Source organism: Juglans regia, chromosome 1 (genome assembly GCF_001411555.2).
Source record: "Juglans regia cultivar Chandler chromosome 1, Walnut 2.0, whole genome shotgun sequence".
Classification (NCBI taxonomy): domain Eukaryota; kingdom Viridiplantae; phylum Streptophyta; class Magnoliopsida; order Fagales; family Juglandaceae; genus Juglans; species Juglans regia.
Genome location: NC_049901.1, coordinates 42,306,809 through 42,333,062, shown reverse-complemented (window position 1 = coordinate 42,333,062; position 26,254 = coordinate 42,306,809). Strand labels below are relative to the sequence as shown.

General features: G+C 36.6%; 3 protein-coding genes across 3 annotated transcripts; 2 read left to right on the top strand and 1 right to left on the bottom strand.

Moving 5' to 3' along the window:
* Positions 1 to 4,584: 4,584 nt before the first annotated feature.
* Positions 4,585 to 8,697, top strand: LOC108995908 (GABA transporter 1-like). The gene is made up of 7 exons (XM_018971579.2): positions 4,585 to 4,905; positions 5,816 to 5,938; positions 6,343 to 6,437; positions 6,560 to 6,746; positions 6,875 to 7,005; positions 7,315 to 7,530; positions 8,155 to 8,697. Exons 1-7 carry the CDS (start codon positions 4,683 to 4,685, stop codon positions 8,548 to 8,550), a joined length of 1,371 nt encoding a protein of 456 aa, XP_018827124.1. The 5' UTR covers positions 4,585 to 4,682; the 3' UTR covers positions 8,551 to 8,697.
* A 5,090-nt stretch (positions 8,698 to 13,787) lies between these two features.
* LOC108995906 (PRA1 family protein E-like) lies at positions 13,788 to 15,027 on the top strand. The gene has a single exon (XM_018971577.2). It carries the CDS (start codon positions 14,012 to 14,014, stop codon positions 14,576 to 14,578), a length of 567 nt encoding a protein of 188 aa, XP_018827122.1. The 5' UTR covers positions 13,788 to 14,011; the 3' UTR covers positions 14,579 to 15,027.
* Positions 15,028 to 19,943: 4,916 nt separating this feature from the next.
* On the bottom strand, positions 19,944 to 26,024 carry LOC108996059 (E3 ubiquitin protein ligase DRIP2-like). The gene is made up of 8 exons (XM_018971808.2): positions 25,822 to 26,024; positions 25,511 to 25,723; positions 24,446 to 24,545; positions 23,340 to 23,673; positions 22,740 to 23,179; positions 22,568 to 22,618; positions 21,277 to 21,349; positions 19,944 to 20,594 (listed from the first exon to the last, which is right to left on the bottom strand). Exons 2-8 carry the CDS (start codon positions 25,623 to 25,625, stop codon positions 20,421 to 20,423), a joined length of 1,287 nt encoding a protein of 428 aa, XP_018827353.1. The 5' UTR covers positions 25,626 to 25,723; positions 25,822 to 26,024; the 3' UTR covers positions 19,944 to 20,420.
* Positions 26,025 to 26,254: the final 230 nt, after the last annotated feature.

Here is a 26,254-nt window from a genome sequence, read left to right as displayed (position 1 = left end):
TGACCTCCATTACTACTTGGCCATATTCGCTATCGACTCTGCTAGTTTATAATTATCTCTTGAATCATGAGTCTTGGCTTGCTCATCAAACTCAAATTCTTCTTTCAGATGGTCAGCTTGCCACTCATGCTACTACAACCAGACAACCCATTTCATCAACTCCCTCTGGTGGGGGTAGAGGGAACTTCCATCGTGGACAAAGAGGACGCGGGGGAAGCTGAGGTGGTCACTCTCAAAACCATAACTTCTTCTCCAATCAACCATATAATTGCCAGTGTGCCAAGTTTGTCAAAAAATTGGTCACACAACACACTATCTTGCTATCACCAGTTCAACCAAGCTTATCAAGCTCTAGCCCCTCCATCACTTGTAGCTTACTTCACGACATTTCCCTCTTCTGTACCCTAGTCTAGTGCTTGGTTCCCTGACACTGTAGTGACAAATCATTTTACTGCGGATTTTTCCAACCTCAATCTGGACGCTACTGCTTATCAGGGCTCCGATCAAGTCAGCATCGGTGATGGTCCTATCCAAAACATAAGCACAGATCAATTGCATGCTCCTTCTGACAAATTTCTTCTTCGCAAACTCCTTCGTGTCCCTTATATTACACGCAATTTGCTATTTGTACGTCAATTTTGTCTTGATAATTCGGTGTATTTTGAATTTCACTTTAATTGTTTCTTTGTTTGCATACCCGGGCAGCTCTTCTTCGTGGCCACGTTAGGAATGTTCTTTACATTCTTACCACCAGATGTCTCGGCCTCACTCTCACTCTCTCTCTGTCTCCAGTTCCTCGCCTCAAGCGTTTGTTAGTGAATGCACCTCTCCTTAGATTTGGCACTCTCGCTTAGGTCACCCATCCCCTCAAACCACTTCCTTCACCCTTCATCATTTTCAGCTTTCAGTCACTGCCGGTGCTGCTGCTCCTCCCTGTCCTACCTGTCCTCAAGCAAAGTCTCATTCCCTGCCTCACCACTCCCCTTCATCTCCATCACAGGAGCCTTTTGCACTTTTGTTTCTTGATGTTTGGGGGTCGGCACCTGTGCTTTCCTCCTCTGATTGTCGATTTTATTTGTCTATTGTAGATAACTTTTCTAAATACAATTGGGTGTTTCCTCTTCAATCTAAATCTGATGTTTCTTCTAGTTTCTTAATCTTTTTTCGATATGCTAGTAATTCATTCTCCTCTAATGTTGTGTCAGTCCGATCTAACTGGGGTGGTGAATTTAAGCCATTTCATAAATTGTTTCAATCGGTCGGCATCACCCATCATATAACATATCCTTATTCTCATGCTCAAAATGGTGTTGTTGAATGACGACATTGTCATATAGTAGAGATTGGACTTTCTCTTTTAGCTCATGCCTCTGTTCCACATAAGTACTGGGCTGAGGCATTTCATGCTACGGTTTTTCTTTTCAATCGTATGCCCACGCCTATTCTCAATAATCTTTCTTCATTTCAGGCTCTTTTTCACCATCCTCTTGATTATTCCTTTTTTACGGACTTTTGGATGTGCCTGTTGACCCAATTTGCGACCTTTTAATCGTCACAAATTGGACCTTCGATCTAAACTTTGTGTTTTCATGGGCAATAGCCCATATCACAAAGGTTATTTTTGTCTACACCTACCCACGGGCCGAACCTATATTTCCCGTGATGCTCAATTTCATGAAACCTCTTTTCCCTTTACTTCTCCGACCCACTGTTTGCCCAAAAATACTTCTCCCTCTTTGGACCATATTTTTCCTAGGCCTCTACCACTATCTTGGCCTTCTTGTTCTTTCTCCAGCCCATCCCCTAATAAGGCTCCACCCCTCTCCCTTTCTCCTAGGCCTTTCTCACTAAGCCCGTTCTCCCTTATGAGTCCCCTACCACAGCCCACACTCCCACTACTTCATTATCAACCCAACTTCCTCCGTTCCTTTGACTAGGTCGTCTTCCTCAAATCTCTCTTCACCAACGCCATACAACTCTGCCCTTCCCTTGTCCACGCTGCCTTCTTGGCCATCTCCCACTCATCCCATGGTCACTCGTTCTAAAAACAATGTTCATTGCCCTTTCCTTTGATCTAACGGTACAATTCTATGGTCCCCTCCCAAGTCTCCCTTGCCCTTTCGATCTTTGTGCCTTCCTTCATACCTAAAGAGTCCACCTCCTTCACTGAGGCTTCCAAATATCCATAGTGGTGTGCGGCTATGGCCACTGAGCCAAGCTCTTCTTCAAAATCACACTTGGGATTTGATTCCCTTCTCTTCCACTCTCAATATTTTGGATTCCAAATGGGTGCTTAAGACCAAGCGACATGCCGATGGGATTCTTGAGCTTCGTAAGGCACATCTTGTGGCTAAAGGGTTTCATCAACAAGCTGGTATTGACTTCACTGAAACCTTTAGCCCTGTTGTTAAACCTGTCACTATCAAGCTTCTCATTTCCATTGTTGTGTCATCTCATTGGCCTTTGCATCAACTGGATACTCAGACTGCCCTCCTACATGGCGATCTGGATGAGGCTGTCTACGTGCAACAACCCCCTGGGTTTACAAATCTGGACTACCCTACACATATCTGTAAGTTGCACAAATATATTTATGGTCTCAAACAAGCCCTAGGGCTTGATTTTCTAAATTGAGTAATAAGCTATTGTCTCTTGGATTTCACAGTTCTCGGTCAGACTCTTCTCTTTTTATTCTCTGCACTTCCACCGATTCCATTTATGTGTTAATTTATGTTGATGATATTATAGTTACTGGCTCTAATTAATCTCTAATTTCTGATTTTATGGATGCTCTTTGTGCCTCATCTCCAGTCAAAGATCTCGATTCTTTACATTTTTTTTTTTTGGCACAGAGGTCAGTTGAAATCCTCATAGTTTATTCATGTCTCAGTCCAAATACATCTTTGATTTGCTCAAAAGCACTAATATGCACAATTCTAAATCTGTGTCCACTCCTATGTCATCTTCTATTAAACTTACTGCCCTTGATGTCCCCTCATTTGAGGACCCTAAACTTTATCGCAATGTTGTAGGTAGTTTGCAATATATGGCTTTTACTCGGTCAGATATTTCATTTGCAGTTAATAAAGTGTGTCAATTCATGTATTGTTCTCGGATTCCTCATTGGCAGGCTGTCAAAGGAATTCTTCAATATTTACGTCTCACTCAACACTTTGGTCTCCACTTTTCTACATCTTTATCTTTTACTCTATCTGCCTTTTTTTATGCTGATTGGGTTGGTTAACCTGATGATCGCAAATCCATTGGTGGATTCTGTGTTTACTTTGGCTCACACCTTATTTCATGGGGTTCTAAAAAGTAACTCACCATAGCTAGGTCTTCCACTTAAGTCGAATATAAGGCAGTAGCTAATACCACCTGTGAACTTCTTTGGTTACAATCATTGCTTGGCGAGCTCGGTATTTTTCTTCCTGATTCACCCCCTCTTTGGTGTGATAACCTTGGTGCTACATACATAACTATTAATCCTGTTCTACATTCTCATATGAAGCATGTTGATCTTGACTATTATTTTGCTCGAGATCGAGTGGCCGCCAAGGCTCTTAAAGTCTCCTTTGTCTCTAGCAAATATCAACTTGCTGACATTTCCACTAAGCCACTCTCTACTGCTTGGTTCAATCTTTTACGATCAAACCTCACCATTTCTCCGGTGTTGCTTGATTCACAGGGGGCTATTAAGGCAATCATCTCTCAAGAAGAAGATTCTACAAAGACCTGTCCACGGGAGATATTGCAACATGAAGATATGCCACCATATTTAGAAGCTTCTGGAAAGGTTTCTCATAACAACAAATGCTAAGGTGTAGAGCTAGCTCTAGAATATTCTTGTATAAATGAATTGATGAGATAGAGTGTTAGGGGTCGTGTGATCTGGAAAATAGTGGAATTGTTCTCTTTCAATAGTCTTGTATAAATTGATCTACAAAGTTTTTCTTCTTTTGTTCTTCTTTTGTTTTTCTTTTCAATAAAAAAGTCATATCAGCGTAGGTACATAGTTTGGTATGCCAAACCGCTTGTACTTAGTAAAGCTCTTCTTTGTAAGGTTATGTATAAGTGTGATAAATAACAAGGATGAAATGATATAATAGAATTATTGATTGAGGCATTCTCTCAAACACTTTCTCTGCATTTCTTGCGTTAGTGCTCTACTTTTTATTCTTTAGCTAGTAATAAAGAATAACAGTGTCACTCACTTCCTAGTTCCAACACGTCGCTGTTTAAAGAGCTGTCCCCAGCTCCCCGCCCCCCGTCGTGGGAAGTGTTCAAGTTCGACACTCTAAAAACAATCCAAAAACCAACGAAATAAATTAAAAGGAAAATAAGTATGACAACCAGACAATCTAATACAGACAGTCGTCAATTCTCTGCACTTCCCAGAACTCGGGTGTAAACACGTTGACATAAATACATGGAATCATATTCATAGGGATGATAGTATTATTGGGACCAAACTTTATAGGGTTCTGAATTATGTCGTGGGATATTACGTAATCGTTTGGACTTTGCAAACTTCCCCACGGTTTATCTTCCCCGGCATGTTCACAAAACGAAAGGTCAAAAGAAAAGAAAAGGAGTTTCATTTATGAATGGACGACTCTTACCCCTAGTCTGTGATTTGTGCCAGTTTCAACTGCAAAATTCTAACTAGCTGACCCGCTGCAATGTTCTCAGAGTATTCTTCTCAGCCACCAGTGAGTTCGCTACCGCCGTCACCAACAGCAGCAGCAGCAGAGAAACATGGAGAAGATAGTGTAGAAGAAGCAGGAGAGGTGGATGGAAGAGGGACGTGGAAGCACGCGGCTTTCCATGTCGCCACCACGATTGCCACTCCTGCTGCTTACGCTCCCTTGCCCTTTGCTCTTGCCTCTCTCGGTTGGCCCCTCGGTCAGTTCTATTTGATTCCTCTGTTTATCAACTCTGTGTCTGGTAGCCAAGAAAACTTGTTAAGCAATAGAAAACTGCTATACTCAACTGAGTTGAGCTCCTAAGAAGAAGAAGAAGAGGAATGATAAAATTACTTCTTTTAAGTAAGTAATTAAAGTGCGATAAAAGGAGAAATAATCGTGCTTGATGGCGTTGATTCAAAACAGACAAGGAAGCAACTTTTCAATAAATTTTAAACCTCAATTTTGACTGTAGTTGCACATCGGAGAAGACACTTCCAGCAGCACTCGAACCTTTGACAAGTAAGTGCAGAGGGGAAATCGACCGACGTATTCTTCAGCACCCAAAAGAGAACCTGCACAGAGAATTCTCTCGGCCCCATAATTCAACCAGAAACAAACCCAAAAACCAGAGCACTCTTGGAAGGGTTGCTTACCCAAATACTCTATTTTCACTTAGCATGATCGTTACTTCTGTACTAACTACTGTTCTTCTTATTATTCATTTCTTAACTACTACGGATTTTTCTTTTAAAATTTTGGGCTGGCTCTAAGTGCCTTGTTGGTTACCAGGTAGTTAGGGACGTGATTCCCTTCAAATGAATCCGAATCCAAAAGATCACTTTCCAATAGCCAATACGTGCACAACTGCCAAAATATTATCTACCCAGTTAGGCCTGTAAGGGGAACCCGGATAACAGAAGCTGAATTCAGTTAAAGTTTTGATTTTTTTTTTTTTTTCTAATTTGAGTCTCTGGCACTGGAAATTTAGATAAAGCTATGCTTTAAGTCATGGCCTTTTATTTTCTTCTCGTCTATATTCGGTGAGCGATAATTTCTTTTTAATTGCATTTTTCCCTTAAATTGGCAGTACTTATTGTGGATAATGTTGTTGCTACTCCTCCTTTCAGGTGTGAGTAGTTTAGTGAGTGGAACATTGGCAACTTGGTATTCTAGTCTTCTGATCGCATCGTTATGGAGATGGAATGGGAAGAAGCAAATTACGTACAGAAAACTTGCAGGGAGCATCTTTGGTTGGTATTAGCTCCTGAATTATTTCAGTTTATAATTACAAGAACAATAGTGACAGCAGCCACAACAATAAGAAAGATAACCTTTACTTCATTATAATTGTTGATAGTAAAATGATGGAGAGACATTTTTGTTTTGTTGGGTACATTTCAGAACATCACAACTTGAACGCCCAAATCGTCTTGTCGACCTAAAACATAAGGGCCAACTTTATTGAACACCAGACCCTCTGTTTCTCCCTTTGGATAATGAATGAGCTATAGTTTGTTTTTAAGTCAGGCAATTATGAACTACAAATGCTCATAGACAACTAAAATTAAAAGATCTTGTTGTTTATAACCTGAACTTAACTTCTCTATTTTAATTTTATGCTTACCTGACTCTAATATTTTCTTTTTTTTCCAAGGATTCTGGGGTTATTACTCTATTGCATTTTTTCAGCAGGTGGCATCTTTGGGCAACAACATTGCCATTCAAATTGCTGCTGGGAGCAGCCTTAAGGTTAGGAAATCATAAAATGATAAGAACAGTAATATATGTGTTTCTTTTTTCATTCTTCTTTCTTTTTCCAGTTTTTCTTTTTTGGGTTTGAGGTGGTGAATTTCTATTCCATCTTTATGCAGGCAGTTTATAAACACTTTAGCGAGGATGGTGCCTTAACCTTGCAGCATTTCATTATTTTCTTTGGAGCCTTTGAACTTGTTCTCTCTCAGCTTCCTGACATCCACTCATTGAGATGGGTAAATTCATTGTGCACTTTAAGCACGATTGGGTTTGCTGCTACAACCATTGGTGTGTCAATTTATAATGGTAGGCTTTGTGATACTTCTGTTTGCCTGCTCTCTTGACTTGAATCTATCTCCCCCTTCCAAAGTAGTCACTTCACAACTTCATCTCCAGTTTATGTTTTTAACTTTTCTTTTTTCATGTCCTTTTAGGAAAAAAGATTGACAGAAACACATCAAGTTACAGTTTGCAAGGGAGCTCTTCTCTTAAGATCTTTAAAGCCTTTAATGCTCTTGGTGTAGTTGCCTTTTCCTTTGGAGATGCAATGCTTCCAGAAATACAAGTAATATATTTCCACAACAACTTACATCAAGAAGTTAAATTTAATTTTTGTTTTTTTTTTTGGGGTTGATTTTTTCAATCAGCCAAAAGCCATGTTCTTTTCCTTTTTAATCTGTTAGTTAAATTCATCTTGTTCATAAGCTTAAGCTTTTAAGACAATTGGTGATTTAACATGATATACGAAAAGAAGTGAATTTAGTTATTTAGTTTATATTCTAAACTGTTTAAATTGATAACTGAAACTGAGTTTTGAAATTCATACGTTCTTAACAATGAATATGGTGACTACAAACAATCATTTGCTTGCCAGAACACTGTAAGAGAACCTGCAAGGAAGAATATGTATAAAGGTGTAACGGCAGCATACAGTATCATTATCGTGTCTTACTGGATATTAGCCTTCTGTGGATACTGGGCGTTTGGATCAGAAGTCCAGGCTTACATAGTATCTTCTTTAAGTGTTCCTGAATGGACAATTGTCATGGCCAATCTCTTTGCTGTGATTCAAATATCAGGATGCTATCAGGTACTCTTTGTAACATGTATTGAATAAACATCTGCACTTTCCTTCTCTTTTTTTTTCGTGTTTATATTTCTCATTTTTTCAGGACAGATTTCTAGATTTCTTTTTAAAAGCGTGTCATAATTTACCCATAAAATCTGTAGAAAATAATGTTCTGAAAACAATATTGCACTGTGACAACCAATATCAGTCTTACATAAATTCAAATTGTGAATACAGAAAATACCTGAAAAATAAAAGAACAGAGAAATTGGCCATATGAGCATTCAGATACATAATTTTAAACTTTCTCGGCATCAAACCAAGTTTGCAGTGTTAGGTTTTTTCCACTAGAATCTTCCCATTATTTTGTCATATATGTTTTTTGGACAGTGCTAGTTGGCTGCCCAATGGTAATACAGCTAGTGCAATTTTTTTTTTTCTTTCTTTCAAATAATTTTTAAACATTTTTTAACAAAAATACACAAATTTACTAATAGTTACTTCCTTAATCAGTAAATAAAATAAATTAAAAAAAATACGTGAGCAGTCAAAATGAGGGGGCAAAACCATAGGACAAGTTCGCATTTTCCATGTTTTTTCTCTTATTACTTGAATGCCTCTTTGAACTAAATTGCTTCTTTCTAGATATATTGCAGGCCAACATATGCCTACTTTGAGGAAAGATTTCTGTCCAATAAAGCTAATAGAAATGTTCCTCTGAGAAAACACTTCATCCGTCTTACATTCACCTCCATTTACATGGTTCTTATTACTCTTATTGCCTCCGCAATGCCCTTTTTTGGGGATTTTGTGTCCATCTGTGGGGCAATTGGGTTCACTCCACTGGACTTTGTCTTCCCTGCAATAGCATATCTGAAAGCGGGTAGCATGCCCAAGAACACCAAACTTCGCCATTCAGTGCAGCTCCTTAATATTGCAATAGCTACCTGGTTCTCAGCTGTTGCAGTGTTAGGTTGCATTGGTGCTGTTAAGTTCATCATCAAAGATATCAAGACATACAAATTCTTTCATGATATGTAAGTACTGTTTATAATATATTTATTTTCCAACTGATATGCGAGTTTCCTATTCATAGCTTACACTGCAGACTGAACTTGAAACCATATCAAAATGCTTTAATTTCCAGTATAGCTAATGTGCGAATATAGCATCTACTTGTTCATTACTAATTTGATGCATTGTTACATTGTAAATGTCAGTGCATTTTTGGTCCCAAGTGTTCAAACTTGCACCAACCAATGTAAGCCTCTCATGGTGTTTTCAAATGTTACTGTGTCATTTTGTTTTTGGGTTAGTCAATAAGTAATGCCCATGTCAATCCAACAGTCTTTCAGTTGCTAGTACCAACACCTGGAAAGTTTGAACACCTCCCCACTTTCCAACCTGGCAAGTTTGGCAAGTGAAGTGGGATGAGACATAAAATTCTCATCTCATCTCATCATTACAATTTTTTTAAATTTTCACACAAAATATAGTAAATAATTCAACTTTTTCAAATTGCAAAACAAGAATAATATTAAAAAATAATATTTTAAACTTTTATATAAAATTAAAAATTTTCACCTCACTATCCAAACCTACAGTCAATAAGTGAGATTTTTCGAGATCCCCACAATCACAATCTCAATGACTTTTCCATTTTTTTTAGTTTTATCCTATAATCTCTAAACCAAATAATAGGATTTAACGAATCCTTCAAATTTCATGCCTGAAATGCATGTTTCACGTTCTTCATTTGTTCTCCTGTACTTTTCTTTTTTCCCTTCATTTGTATGCTTTGGTTTTATTGTTTTTGAGACTCGTGCCAAACGAAATGATTTACTTATGGCTAAGACTCATTGTTTCAAGTTTTTGGAATAGATTTGAAACTATTTTAAGCCTTTTTTTCAGCTACAAACTATAGTTGTTTGGTGGTACTTGATTTTTGCACTGTCACCTCCCTTTTTCAAAGCCAAACAAGACGCATAAAAGCTTACTAATTATTGGAATGAGATTTGACTGTAAGATATTTTTGTTAAAAGTACCTTATATATAACATTTTATCCATTTATGTAAATGTAGCAATTTTGCATTATCTTTGAATCATCTCTTATTTTTATCAAAAAGAATTTAACAATTTACATATATTTGATACTTGATCCTAGTGATAAGAGTGAATGAAGGTGTAGTATGTAAATTTTTTTTTTATTAATAATCTTCATCGATTGTGGTGAGCCAGAAGGGGCTGTAATCAGGATTGTAAGACTATCAATTCGGATCCAAAAAATTAAACGAACGAATCGAGACCAACTGAATGTATATATATTTTAAATATATAATATATATATTATTTTGTATAGTAGTTGTATAAGTTAATTATGTAATTTTCGTTCAAGATATCACCATTGACCATATATATAATGAAATGTTAAAGAGATCACTTAATTTTAATTTTATTAATTTAATTAATTTTTTATATTAATTTTTCTGTCACAAAAAAGAAAAAAAAATATTCATGAACCAAATCGGACCGACCGGATTGATTGTTAACGGTCCGGTCCGGCAAAATTAATTGACCGAAATTTTCAGCTCATGACATCTCCCGAAGCGATTACACCCCTAGCTGCAATCCACAATGGGCAGTTGGAGAGGTTGACAAAAGTGGATAAATCAGTGTGATTAACACAAAGCTACCTACCCACACTGTGCGAGTGGGAAGCTACCCAATCTGCTCCCCGCTCTTGCCTGGGTGGGGGGACATTTGCTAGCCCCATTCCTGGTATCCCTGCCCAGTTGCCAAGCGGGCAGATGACCTTGCAAGCCCTCCAAAATTCGCCAAACAAAAACTAATTTATTTTCAACCACCAAATTAATAGGCCCAACTACCAAATCAATAAATCCAACATCCAAATCTCCGGATCAAACCCCAAATACACCTATCCAACAAAATAATACATATCTAAAAAATAAACATATGAAGCCAAAGAAATATGCAAAGAACCACGACTGCGATTGGCCTTGCATGAGTCTGTGTAGAGACACACACAATCGATACTGGCCGAGGGCCTACTTAGAGACTGATGGTCACGGTTGGCAATGGGTTTGTATAGATAATAAGAGAAGGAAGAGAAGAAGAGGAGGAAGAAGAATAAGAGGGTGAAGAAGACGGGGTGTCGGCGACGGGCTACCATGGGCATGGGGTCTGTGAGGAGAAAAAGAGGAAGAGGATGAAAAGAGGAGATGAAAAAAAGAAGAGGACAAGAAGTGAAGAAGCATTGGCGTTAGGCGATGAGCGTGAAGGAGAGGAAAATTGTGTTCGGCGACAGCCGCAAAAAGATAAATGCTATAGCCGTGAAAGGAATTTCACAAAATTAAATTTATATATTGACGCGATAGATTGCAAAACAGATCTAATATATAATATAAAACCACATTAACTTGTGAGTTTACTTTTGTAAAAACTGTTTGTAGCTCTAGCACCTCTCCTGCACAAATAATTACGAAGTTTAGGAATTTTTCCTTTTACACGATGAATTGGGCAGATTCCACCCACCTGGTCCCTCAAACATAAAACAAAGGTAGTGATACACTTACACATCTTTTACTACTATTTTACTACCCTTTTTTTTTTTTTTTTGCTATTTGAATCTAGATTAAAAATTTCAGAACATGATCTTCTTGTATAATCTAGAAGAAAATAAATTTAATCAACCAACATAATCATGTAATTTAATTAAAAATAAATTTAATTTTATAAAAATTGATTCAAAGAGTTAAAGAATGTCATTTTTTATAAAATTAAATTTATTTTTAATTTTATCCTGTAATCTCTATACCAAATAATAGGATTTAACGAATCCTTCAAATTTCATGCCTGAAAATGCATATTTCACGTTTTTCATTTGTTCTCTTGTGCTTTCTTTTTTTCCCCTTCATTGGTATGCTATGGTTTTACTATTTTTGAGACTCGTGCCAAACGAAATGTACTTATGGCTAAGACTCATTATTTTTTAATTTTTGGAATAGATTTGAGACTATTTTAAGCCTTTTTTCGGCTACAAACTATAGTTGTTTGGTGGTGCTTGATTTTTGCACTGTCACCTCCCCTTTTCAAAGCAAAACAAAACGCATGAAAGCTTACTAATTATTGGAATGAGATTTGACTGTAAGATATTTTTGTTAAAGGTACCTTATATATAACATTTTATCCATTTATGTAAATGTAGTAATTTTGTATTATCTTTGAATCATCTCTTATTTTTATTAATCGATTGTGGTGAGCCAGAAGGGGCAGCAATCAGGGTTGTAAGACTATCAATTCGGACCCAAAAAATTGAATGGACTGAATCGAGACCAACTGAATGTATATATATTTTAAATATTATATATATAATATATTATTTTGTATAGTACTTGTATAAGTTAATTATATAATTTTCATCTAAGATATCATTATTGACCATATATACAATGAAATGTTAAAGAGATTACTTAATTTTAATTTTATTAATTTTTTGTATTAATTTTTCTGTCAAAAAAAGAAAAAAGAGAAAAAAAATGTTCATGGACCAAATCGGACTGAATGGACCGACCGGACTGATTGTTAACGGTCTGGTCCAGCAAAATTAATTGACCGAAATTTTCAGCCCATGACCTCTCCCGAAGCGATTACACCCCTAGCTGCAATCCACAGTGGGCAGTTGGCGAGGTTGACAAAAGTGGATAAACCAGTGTGATTAGCACAAAGCTACCTACCCACAATATATGAGTGGGAAGCTACCCAATCTGCTCCCCGCTCTCGCCTGGGTGGGCGAACATTTGCTAGCCCCATTCCTGGTACCCTGCCCAGTTGCCAAGCGGGCAGATGGCCTTGCAAGCCCTCCAGAATTCACCAAACAAAAACTAATTTATTTTCAACCACCAAATTAATAGGCCCAATTACCAAATCAACATATCCAAATCTACGGATCAAACCCCACATACACCTATCCAACAAAATAATACATATATCTAACAAAACAACATATGAAGCCAAAGAAATACGCAAAGAACCACGACTGCGATTGACCTTGCATGGGTCTGTGTAGAGACACGATCGATACTGGCCGAGGGTCTATTTAGAGACTAATGGTCACGGTTGGCAATGGGTTTGTATAGATAATAAGAGAAGGGAGAGAAGAAGAGGAGGAAGAAGAAGAATAAGAGGGTGAAGAAGACAGCATGTCAGCGACGGGCTACCGTGGCCATGGGGTCTGTGAGGAGAAAAAGAGGAAGAGGATGAAAAGAGGAGATGAAAAATAGAAGAGGACAATAAGTGAAGAAGCATTGACGTTAGGCGATGAGCGTGAAGGAGAGGGAAATTGTGTTGGGTGACGACCATAAAAAGATAAATGCTATAGTCATGAAAGGAATTTCACAAAATTAAATTTATATATTGATATGGTACATTAGATTGTAAAACAGATCTATTATATAATATGAAACCACATCAACTTATGAGTTTATTTTTGTAAAATCTGTTTGTGGCTCTAGCACCTCTCCTGCACAAATAATTACGAAGTTTATGAATTTTTCCTTTTACACGATGAATTGGGCAGATTCCACCCACCTGGTCCCTCGCACATAAAACAAAGGTAATGATACACTGTTGTGTTTGGATATTGAAGTGAGTTGAGTTGAGATAATAAAATATTGTTAGAATATTATTTTTTAATATTATTATTATTTTGGGATTTGAAAAAATAAAATTGTTTATTATATTTTGTGTTGGGATTTGAAAAAGTTGTAATGATGAGTTGAGATGAGTTAAGGAACCAAACGCAGCCTTACACCTCTTTTACTACTATTTTACTATCTAATTCTTTTTTCTTTTTACCATTTGAATCTGGATTAAAAATTTCAGAATATGACATTCTTGCATAATTTATAAGAAGATAAATTTAATCAACTAAGAATGTCATTTTTTATAAAATTAAATTTATTTTTAATTAAATTACATGATTACGTTAGTTGATTGAATTTATTTATTTTTAGATTAAGCAAGAAAGTCATATTTTGAGATTTTTTTATCCATATTTAAATAGTAAAATTAACAAAAAAAATAATAATAATAATAAAATAATAATAAAAAATGTGTAAGGATATCATTACTCCAAATCAACAACCCGCCCGCTCACCCGCATGAGGCAGGAGGATAGCACACCAGGCATCATGCAGGTGGGAGCCGGATGGGCCGGCAGCCCTAAATTGACATAATTTTTTACGCTACTAATATAATTTAATTGGTAAGAAAATTTAAAAAATTTAATTCGATATATATTTTGTTGGTTGCCGACATCCCTCCTTTTTCACGGGCCAATCCAATTCGAAAGTATGGATAAATTACCGGGGACCATGAGACGACGTCGTTCATTGCTTCTCTCTTTGTTTTCGATTGGGGACTGAATGAATCTGTGTCTGAAACTTTGAACCAATTTGATTGTTGCTAGGGTTTCCCTCTGCAATGAATTCACAATCGCCGCCATACTCTGGCGTATTCCGCTCCACTTCCTCCGCCACTCGCTCTTCTTTCCACTCGCAACGTCCATGGCGGGAGCTCGTCCAACCCTTCTCCTCCTTCACGCGCCCATACGCGATCGGCGAAGCTATCCTCCGTATCAAGCGAAACCTCAGCCACTTCCGCGTTAACTACACGCTCATCGTCCTCCTCGTCCTCTTCCTCAGTCTCTTATGGCATCCGGTCTCTATGATCGTCTTCCTCATCGTCTTCGCCGCCTGGTGCTACCTCTATTTTCTCCGCGACGAACCTCTCGTCGTCCTCAATCGCCAGGTCGACGACCGCGTCATTCTGGCCTCTCTAGCACTCGTCACGATCGTCGCTCTGGTGCTCACCGACGTGTGGCTGAACGTGTTGGTCTCACTCCTGGTTGGGGCCGCCATCGTCTTTTTACACGCTACGTTTCGTGGCACGGAGGACTTGTATTACGACGACGAGCGAGAGGCCGCAGAAGGAGGTCTCTTATCTGTCGTGGGGAGTATCCCCACGCGCGCTGGGTTCAGCCGCGTGTAACATCATCCCTCACGCGCCGAAAACACAATATCGCATTACTTGATTAGGCTTCGGGCAAAGAAATCTGGTTAGAACAGCATTGATTTCTCCAGCCTTAAAAGTTCAAATCGATTTCATTTTTCTTCTTTCGTGTTGGTTATAGTTCAAAGTTGGTTATAGTTTGCTTCTGAAATGGTTTTCGTTTTTCAAATTTTCATTCCGTCGATATGGTTGTAAATGTTATAGCACGAATCGACGTTATATAGGTTTTGTTTGTAGTTACTGCTTTGCCATGCTAGCAAGAGGAGCCTGTTGACGGGGGATTAGGCAAAATTTGGGTATTCTTGTTCTAAAGCTTTCACCTTGATGATTGTGGAATTATGGAATTTACAAGTACAAATGCGATGAAAATTGTATTGTGATTCTTTCATATAAAAAAGAGGATTTTTATGTCAAGAGTCTTCACCCACCGAAAATTTGTCCCGACCGAAAATTTGTGATTAGACTCTTGACGTAGAAAGATGAATTTCATTGCGATAGGAAGCAAGGTTGGTATCAATCGCATCTGCTTGTAAAATGGCAGTCGGATCCACTTTCTTTATTTATCACTGATCTATTGATTTTGAAATTATCCAAATATTTATGTAACGCAGCGAAAATATTTATCAATTTACTTAATAAATTAATTAGTTATCAAATATATAATTAATTTAATAATTAAGTAATAACGTAAAATAAATAAATTACATAACACCAGGATTTGTATCGTAAGGAAATCTTTTAAAGAACTCTTTAAAGATAAAACTATATGGAGCAGCCAAACCTAGAAAAATTAATTTTATTATTTAAAAATTAATTATAAGTAAAATTCAGTTACAAAATTTTTATCAATTAATATTCTTATTTGACCAGACAAATGACTCATTTGTCTTCTAATGTAATAGCAGCTAGAACTTCTGACGATCTTCAAACATTGGTTTTTATCCTAGAACTCTAATGGCAGAATTCGATCACCTCAACTCCGACACGGAATATGCACGCACTCAAAAAGAAAGATAAAATACTAGAAAATTTTCAAGCGAATTTTCTCACACTTAAGTACCACTCTCTGAGAAAAATAATATGAAAATTCTTCAAGAAATTTTCTCACCAAAATATACACTGGAAAGTACTCTAGAAAATATGCAAATCTAAATCTCTACTATTCATAACCAATAGGATCCCTTAAATAAACAATATGAAAATCAATTCTAATTGCAGTAGGATTATGCTAACGGAATAAATCTGATAGGAGTTTGATCTGCAGTAGGACTCTGCTGATGGAATGAGTCTGGTAGGAATTTGATTTGCAATAGGACTTTGTTGACGGTCGCAAAGTCTTCTCCTGACGGAATGCTGACATTTCGCGATAACTCTTCACTGCAATAACAAATTTCAAATCAACATTTTCTCTGGATAAGTGCTGATTATTTGAGACTCGATTTTTTCACTTATGACTTATCTAAACAACCTTTAATACCTCTTAAATAAACTTAATATTATTATAGATAAAGTCAATAAATAATTTACATTCATCCAAAATCACCTATTTAATGATAGGATAAACTCTATAATTTTAGTCACCTAATTCTATACAAACTTATCAACTTAATCACCTAGTCATATCCAAACTTTACATCTACAATCTCCCATTTGGCGGATTGGTGACAAAGTCAAATTAATGAATGTCTTGCATCTACAATCTCTCCCTTTGGCAGAATGATGACAAAACAAACTTGATGAATGTAGTATGTACTCGAGACAAAAACAACCAGCAGACCAAGATTTTGTGAATAAAATCTTAATACAACAATGAGAAGAAATGACATAAAACATTCTTTGAAATTAGTCTCAACAAAATCAAAAGTTATGATGGTTTTTAAACCTACTAAAATAGTATTCTAGTCATAATCAATAACCATATTCAGTACTTAGTTCTCTCCCTCAATATTTTGATGTTCCCCCTCAAGTATATAGTTATCCCCTTCAATATTCTGCTGCTCCCCCTCAATCTCTCCCTCAGCTCGTTCAACTCTACCTCAATAACACATTTAAATCTCTCTTTTTTTGTCACTAATCTGACAAGACTCATAAGATAATAAATATCACTTATGTAAATCGAGATGGATACACTAAAAAAGACATGATAAACAACTCCTATGTATCTCAACTTTTCATGGATTAAATGCACATGATGTATGACCATGAATGCAAGTAAAATCATGACAAAATAAATAAAGTAGCTTGGTTAAGACATAAAAACAAACACTTGGTAGACATTAGTTTAAAACTGACATGAATAATCTCATAACCCACCAAAAATCCTTTCTCACTCTTTTCATGTCCTAAACAAACACCACTTATCACCCTTATCGTGTCATACTTCCTCGTTATTTAGAATTCGCACAGATCTTTCCATCAGAAGACAACTTCGCGACCGTCAGCAGAATCCTACTACAGATCAAATTCCTATCATACTCATTATGTCAGCAGAGTCATACTGCAGATCAAACTCCTATCAGATTTGTTCCATCAGCAGAATCCTAATGTAATTGGAAGTGATTTTCAAATTGTTTATTTAAGGGATCCTATTGGTTAGGATCAGTAGAGATTCAAATTTGCATTTTTTTAAGTACCTCTGTAACGGAACGGAAATATCTATCAATTTATTTAACAAATTGGTTAGTCGTCAAACATGTAATTAATTTAATAATTAAGCAATAATAGAAAATAAATAAATTGTATAACACCAAGATTAGTATTGTAAGGAAACCATTTAAAGAACTCTTTAAAGGTAACACGCTACGAGGTAGCCAAACCCAAAAAAGTCAATTTTATTATTTGAAAATTAATTACAAGTTCAATTACAAAACTTTTGTCAATTGACACTTTTTATTGACCAAACAAATAACATATTTGTCTTCTACCGCAGTAGTAGCCAGAACCTCTGATGATCTTCAAATATTGACTTTTCTCTTAGAACTCCAATGACTGAACTCGGTCACCTCAACTCCGACACGGAGTATGTACGCACTAAAAAAGATAGATAAAACACTAAAAAATTCTCAAACGAAATTTCTCACACTCAAGTACCACTCTCTGAGAGAAACAGTATGAATTTTCTCAAAAAAAATTTCTCAACAAAATATGCACTGGAAAGTGCTCTAGAAAATATGCAAATCTGAATCTCTACTGATCTTAACCAATAGGATCCCTTAAATAAACAATCTGAAAATCAATTTCAATTGCAGTAAAATTATACTGATGAAACAAATCTGATAGGAGTTTGAAATGTAGTAGGACTCTGCTGACGGAATGAGTCTGGTAGGAATTTGATCTGCAATAAGACTCTATTGATGGTCCCAAAGTTGTCTCCTGATGAAATGTTGACATTTCACGATAACTCTTCATTGAATAAGTGCAGATTCCTTGAGAACTTATCTAAACATCATTTAATACTTCTAGATAAATTTAATATTATTATAGATAAAGTCAATAAATAATTTACATTCATTCAAAATCACCAACTTAATAATAAGATAAATTCTATCATTTTAGTCACTTAATCCTATACAAACTTATCAACTTAATAACCTAATTATAGCCAAACTTTTACATTTATAGACTTTGATGTTCTTTATGTCCTGGGTTTCTCTGAACAGTAGTTAGTGTTATGGCTCTGAACTACATGGTTAAAGAGTTTTGCAGCAATATAATTTTATTGGATAAAGTGCACAGTTGAAACCAATATTATATAACCCAGCAGGCGTGCCTGGGCTTGTCCACATCTCACATTGAATATAACCCAGCGTCGGTCTGGGGTCATCCAGGTAATTTACATTTATTTTTTAAAATAATTTATTTCATATTTAGTTTTTTTTTTAATGACATGCGACATTTTAGAATAATATTAATGAAATGATTGATTTAATTAAAGTTGAAAGTATAGGGTTTAAAAAGCTCGAAGTTAAAGGACTAATACATCCAAATAGGTAAATTAGAGACTATTTTATTATTTCTCTTATATTTTAAAATAGGAGATTTTGCTCTTATGAAAAGCTGATGATTTAGCTAAGGAGTAGATTACATCTGTTACACATGTTCAGAGTTTAATTGGGTAAAGACAACATATTTCTATGATGTCAATGTTAGGAATGATAAGAAAAAACAAAAGGGGGAATCAATCACATGCGAGATACGAGATTTTTGTGATTCGATAACATACTTGCGTATACATAATTGTTAAAAATTTTATTTCAAATGATAATCAAAGAGTCTTACAGCCATACAAGAGTATAATATAATATATAAGGGCATTTACAACTGGTAAGGTAAAGGCTAATTTAGCCAGTGAAATGTGAAAAAGTGAGTTAAATTCAACTCCAGCCGACTAGCAGTAATGACTTTGGAATTAGCCAGTTGCTACATGCTATCAATCTTTTGCTAGCAGTACTATTCACTCAATAAATATATATATATTATTAAAATAATTGAATTTTTTATTAATCAATTCCATAAACCAAAACCCATTTATTTCTCTCTATCTATTTGCTTGTTGTTCATTCTCTTATAACTTTTTTTAGACTTTTCAAAGATTATGAGATGCAATCACTTTTTAAATAATAGTTGATTCACGACTATAGCCAGAATATATACATTTTCAAGCAGCTAGACAATTTTTCCATCTCTAATACATGCAATTGATACTTTCCAACATTCTTGAGAAGCCACGACTTTCATTAATCGCTAGCAATCTCGCAACATCGTCATTTGTTGATAACCTCAAGGTTTGTTCTTCAAAATTACAAACCACCGCTTTAGCAAATAATTTTAGACTTTTCATTGCAGTGGTCTCTGAAACTCTTCAATGTTTATCCACAAAATATCAGTTACTGCATATGCTAGAATTCTTAGTGCAATTGTAATCTTTTGAAGGCCAAAACAATGAAGTCTTCTAGCATTGTCTATTTTTTGGACAAAATATGGATTGCGAGCTTTGACCTCTGATTGAATGCAAAGAAAAAGAGATCTTCTCATCCTGAATAGTTAATATAGAGTGTGGAATGTAGTCCCATAAAATACCTTAATGGCTAAATAAAAAAAAAAAAAGTACAAATCTTAGTTAAATTTAGCTAAAATTTTAGCTAACTGGCTGAGAATGCTCTAAGTAAATCCTAATCAGCGGGTTGATTCGACCCGTCTAGCTGGATTAGGATTTCCTTGTATGTTGTATTGTGTCATTGTACAGCCGCCATAGTCATTTTGTAACTTACTAACATGGAGTTCTCTTCATTAGAAGAAGAAAAAAATAAAAAGGAAGAGTGAGAACTAGTGGTTTCTCGCACAGTAATTTAAAAAAGATGCTGGTAATTAATTTACTTGAATATTTTGTTACAACCAAGTTCAAGCTCAAGCTCAACTAGAGGCCCGAAAAGCGCGTATCAGTTAAGAATTTATAGGGTTCTACAACGTGGTGTGTAATTATGCAGTAGTCTAAGTTATAAATCCGTAACAGTTGAAGATTGGACCTCTTAATTATGCTGCAGCAGCAGCAGCAGCAGCAGCAGCAAACATGCAGAGCCTGCCAGGCCATAGCAAAGGGTGATTGTCTCAGACATGTAGTAACATTAAGCGAACGACTCTTTATTTCGAAGCCTAGGAAAATGTTGGCTGCGAATGAACCAATTATTCCTCGTAACAACATACATGCCGGATCATCAAGAAAAATGCCACTCGGTCACCACCGAGATTCTAGGAAGACTAGAGTATACTCAGATTATTTTGAAGATTTGAACGGCAGCAGATGGAGAAAAACCATGATCGATCATGCTTCTGGAACCTTTTGAGAATAGGCCAGCACCATCACGAAATCCTTGGCCGACGATCCAATTGATGCCGGAATTCGTTCTGATGTGGGTGCCTTTTGTAGCCACAAATCAACTACGTTGTGGAGTTGCCAGGTCGGGACAACTGGTTGTCCCATACATTTGATCTCAACCTGCAAGAGTGTCAACTATATATGGTTAGCAATGAGTAGACTGGAAACGCCAACCCTCGTGTGCAGAATTTAACAAATTATTTTGCTTATCCACCAAGAGGCCATTATCTATTATAAGTGTAAAATCTGCCAAGGGAAAATTAATGATTCGAGTCTCGAGAGAGGAATGCTGAAGGTATGATTGTACTCAAGCCAACACTCCAAGGCCCTACGTAGTTGGGGTCAAACACCGGATATGGCCCTCGTTTGTTATTCGACAGTTGAGAGGACATTACAAAATGTAAACTTCTGTTGATGCTACATATTATAACCCATGTGACAGCATCTATGCAACCAGGCTCAGATATAGGTGGACCAAGAGCCAAACTAAAAAAATGCAAGATGTTATAAAATTGAAAATGACAAGTTCAATTTCCCGTTGAAAAAAAAAAAATTAGTCTTAAGAAAACTTTAATTGGGTAGCCATGTCCTCAAATGACATGCAACATATTTGAATCTTAATTCTTAGACAGGTACAATATACATTAATTAAAAGATATGAAAATTCGGCCGAATGTAATGGCAGCCCAGCATCAACACAGATACATACACCACAACTAAACAGAACAGTAAGATTTCTCAAATTGGTTTTCTAATCAACCAGAGATTATCTTTTTAAAGAAGCATGGCCAGATTCACTCACCTCGGCAGCACTGGTGAGATCTAGTTTCCTCATCAGGTATTGTTGAATCAGTGATACGGGTACATTTCCATCCCTGTGACAAAAGCAACAAACATGTCATAAAGATATATCCTAGTATCTCACAAATCTTTTAGTTTAGTCACTAACAAAAGCATTTTCCAATTGACAAATTTGGTCTATGCACTCAACAGTATCTATGGAAGTATTTACTTGAACATATTAACTTCACAGGGTAGCAACGTGTACTACCTCTGATGGAAATTAATCATTTACCCCAATTAAATAAAGGTAATTTTTTAGTGTTTTTTCTTTTAGTAGGGGAGGGAAACGGGATGAGCAAACATAATTTCAAGGCAATTGAGATTTCCCACGATTGGCTCTTCTGGGCAGCTTTTTTATCAAAATAGTACACGTGCAAGAGAGGATCAAAATCCAAGTTAAAGTTACATATTTTGGTGCGGAAAATGGAACAATTTTCATTTGGTCTGGTATACTCAGGACATATGATTTCCTTCAACAAGGCTGAGCCGAATGTGAATTCCTGTGCAAGCAGCTACTGCACACTAATACATGCCGGGAGAAGCATCTATGCTATTAGCAGCTCAAAATAGATGGTTCCGTTATATAACACGAGACGGTTCAGATTTTGATTGAAGGTCAGTTTGGTAGAGATAATGGAGTCAAATAAGATGATGAAAAACTAACCCACATTGAGGTTTATGATGGCAGCTGAAGAACATATTACTTAGGAATCTCACCTCCACATGCTCACTAGAAGTCTCCACAGTATACACACCTGTTCAAATATTAGAGACTAAAACTACATACCAGAGTTTATCATATGGAGGCCCTAAAATATGTGGCTCGATAATATGTGACAGACTTCCCACTGGAGACTTTCAGGATTAATCAATTAAGACAACTTTGTTCCGGACAGTTTCGAATTTGGATGAGTCTACGATCTCTTATTGATAAATGTAAAATTTACTAATGCATAATCCATCAAAATATACAGAGTTAAGTTATCAGATGTGATGTCAAAGCAATGAATGCCAAGGTCTTTTGCTACGCAATGAAGACCATGTAAATGCCGTTCTTTATCTATATGTCAAAGGATTAAAAAAAAACCAGTAAAAGATCAATGGGTGTTAATCTTTTTCAAAGTTTAAAATTGTGCAAACTCATGCTACTGTATTCAATTGATCTTACATGCTAAAACAACAAGGAATGAACTTATTCAGAAAACATGATAAACAAGCCTGCATACCTATATAGGGCGAAAGGAACTTACTTAATTCTCAAGTAATTTGCATGAATCTGGGGCAAGGGTGCACTTCCTTCCCTGAAATCATCAATTCCAGCTCAATAAAAAAACCGACGAGGACTTTATTTTCAAGAAAATTCGTTCATTTTTCATTATGGATTTAACTATTTAAAGTTTGAAAGCTAAAGTCGTTTCTCACTGGTCTTGGGAAGCTACTAGAGAGAACCAAACTGGACCGAGTCTTCTTTTGTGTTTAGCACCAGCAGCATCCAGCACAGCTTGGGGTGAAATGCCTGAGTCTCCAAAATCAGGTTCCCTTTTTCGACGAGCCCTCCGCAAAATTTTGGGTTTTAATATTTCCGAAGAGGCAGGATCGGTAATATTCATTTTATCCTCGGCTTTAGACTTGTGTTTGATTTCCTTAATTTTGGATTTTCGCACTTGACCTTTGGTCTCATTCACTTGCATAGGTTCTAATTTAGCATCAAACCCCTGTGACTTGAAAGATTTAGTCCTATTTGCAACTTCCACCAGACAGTTCAAAGGTTTCCACAGATCCAGTTTTGCGTCCCACTGTTCAGGATCATTCTCTGTTTCTTTAATAGGGGTGGAATGACTAGGCTCACCAGGGTAAGAATTCTATAACAGTCAAATATACAAGCAAGAATATTATTAGTGAAATGGAAAAGATGCAACCTTTTTCAGCTAATGGGAAACAAAACCATATAGACAGGCCGGAAAACAAAAATCATGTCAGCATAAAGATTTCAAGAAAACAGCATGTTAGCCTCCTTTTTACCTGCCCAGTATATTGCAGAAGCTTGTTTGAAGTCTCAGGTGAGCTTGAACTCTTAGGATGATCTTCCATAGAATCTTCCTCCTTTTTAACTTGTTTCTCAATGGGAACTCTGGAGGCTTGTAAAGCAGCAGCCTTTCTTGCAACAGCTCTTGATCTTCTTCCAGTCATGGTAGCCTGGGCTGACACTCTGGGAGTGCTGACCACCAATGACGACAGTGATCTCTCCTTTCTTCTTGCTGGCAATGTATTTGAAGGCACAACTTCCGGTGCATTTACCTTTCTTCTTTTGAAAGGGAAAATCTTGGTCCTTACATCTTGCAAACTATGGTCTGGCCTGATGATCAGAGATAAATAAGTATGCTAGCTATTAGAACGAATTCCCATGTAAAGCGTCCACTCTGATATGGTCAATATACAGAATAAATCTGCATGCTCCTAAGAGGACAACTTTTGTTGTTGCTACAAAGTGGAACATGGGACTAGAAATAGAAACAAGGCATGAGAAGCTGCAATTTACACAATCTAAGCATATTCAAATGAATGCAAAGCCACCCACCCGCAGACACACAGAAGAGTCGTATAAGCATAGCTCTAGAAGATAATCAAGAATATTGCCAGAAATGCAGAGAGTATCATAAATATTAACCAATGAAAACATAACACAAAAATAAGTTCCAAAAACCCAATAGGCTGATGAGTATGAAATGTGTGTTGAATTTTAGTGCCTTTCCACATTCTTAGAAACTACAAAACATATTGCCTCCTAACTAGGGAAACAGAAAATAAGCACCAAAAGAAACACCCAAATTTTATGATTGAAGCATGAAAAATGAGCATTCTTGGATAGAAATGTTGCAGATAAATGGTATGATCCTTATGCATATGCAGTGTCATTAATCATCCAAAAACTCCATCTCAAGAACTAAGATATGGTAGGATAGGTAGGATAGGTAGTGGTATCCAGCCAATCATACGAACCTGAACTTATCACTTCTTAAGCCCCAACTCATGCAATATACAACTCAGTAAACAATGTTGAAAGTAAAGACGCAGAAGGACAGAGAGATTCCACTTATAGCTGAGATTGTATGGTCATGAGATCCAACCTTAATTTCTCCAGTGGAACACAACCCAGATCAGTGTTGCATATTGGACAGCATTCCAATTCCTCTTCTGAAACTTTATTATATATGCACTTCCTGCAGACTGGATGAAGTTTAAAATACAAATCATCAGACATCTGTTCATTGAGTCACTAACTCTATAAAGGACCAGGAAAAAAGAAGTTCACAAATATCACGTGTTCAAGAAATTAAATTTTAATGAACTCTATAGCTGAGGAAAAGTGGAGAGCAAAAATAAGAGGTATGTCAGATTTTTAATAACTTATTTATATAGAGCATCACTTGCTAGTGACACATACCGTCCACTAGCAGTTTCTGAGTTAACCACTCAAATTTAACTCAAACAAAGATATACAAGAGGCATAAAAGAACTATGCAAGAATATAAATGATCATTCTTCAAATCTCCTTTTCCTACGAAAGGAGCTTTATTTAGAGTCCTGACCAGAAGAAGAGGCCTTTGAGTAACGTGATCGCAAAATTTAAATCATGGATTACCAACGAAAAGGAGAATTGACGGGTCCCTTGATACTCAATTTCGCAATGGCCAAACCGTATAGCCTGGCCTCACTAATAGGGCCAGCACACCCAAAGCCTAGCTAAATCTAGAATATGCAAGGACTTAAATCCAAGAGCTCTTGCAGAAGTACAATTCTACTTAGTTACTATAACAAAAGGCCCTCCGTTTCTATCACTATCGATCAAACATCCAAATCATTCTCCAACACGTATATTTATGAAACAGAAACTTGTTAATTTACAGATAGTCACAGTTGATCGAAGGATTTATATTTTCAAGTAGTAAGAGGAGAGAGACAGAGACAGAATAACAAAGATCGCAACAAACATCGAAATTCTAAATAATCCAACGCCCAGAACAATAAGTGCCAAACCAAGCCAGACCCAGAGAACAAAACACGAAATAACAACAATCAAAATAACAAAGACCGCAAAATGCTACTACAACACGCAAATTTTCAAAATTGCCACGAAAAAAGTCAAGGCAAACAAGATTCAGACCACAAAGGAACGGATTAGAGAGACTCACACGTATGAAGGCATTCAGATATTGTAGTGGCATCCCTGAAGAGCTTATTGCACAGAGGACAAGTCATGCACGCCGCAATCGCCTCCCTCCTGACCCTTACCACCTGATTCGCCATTTCCAGCAGTCAAAGCCTCTCCGACCCACGTGTTCACACACTGCATGTCACCACCACAGGCACACACGCAAAATTTACGTCCATTTCACCAAGCTCACCTGCATTAAACCAGTGATGCAGAAGCCAGCACAAGAATAAGCAAGCAAAGCCTGCAAATACCATACCAGAACGAAGAAATTAATGCATAGTTGCATACAGAGAGGCAATAATATGGTTCTTAATCGGTGGAGAACCCGAAAGCTGGTGGCCCAAGATCGTGAGATTATCAAATGGGTCAGTTATATTCGTGGGGATTCGACGTGGGTTTTGGTGTATTTGTAGAGAATAGAGACAGAGAGAGGGGGTGTGGCTGATTGATCTGAATCGAGGGAAGGAGAGGCTCTATTCGTTGAAAATAGCATGAACCGAAATTTCTTTCTTTTTATATAAACTAAATTACTATTTCTTTCTTTCCTTTTTATCCTACGTACGTCTGTATTTTTTTTAATCAAAATCGTTCATTTGCATTCAAAATATCATTTAATAATGAAATATATTTTCGAGATTAACAGACAGAAATAATAATTTAATCGATAAATTAGTATAATTTAAAAAAAATAATTTAGAATGTGAAATATAATATAACTTCT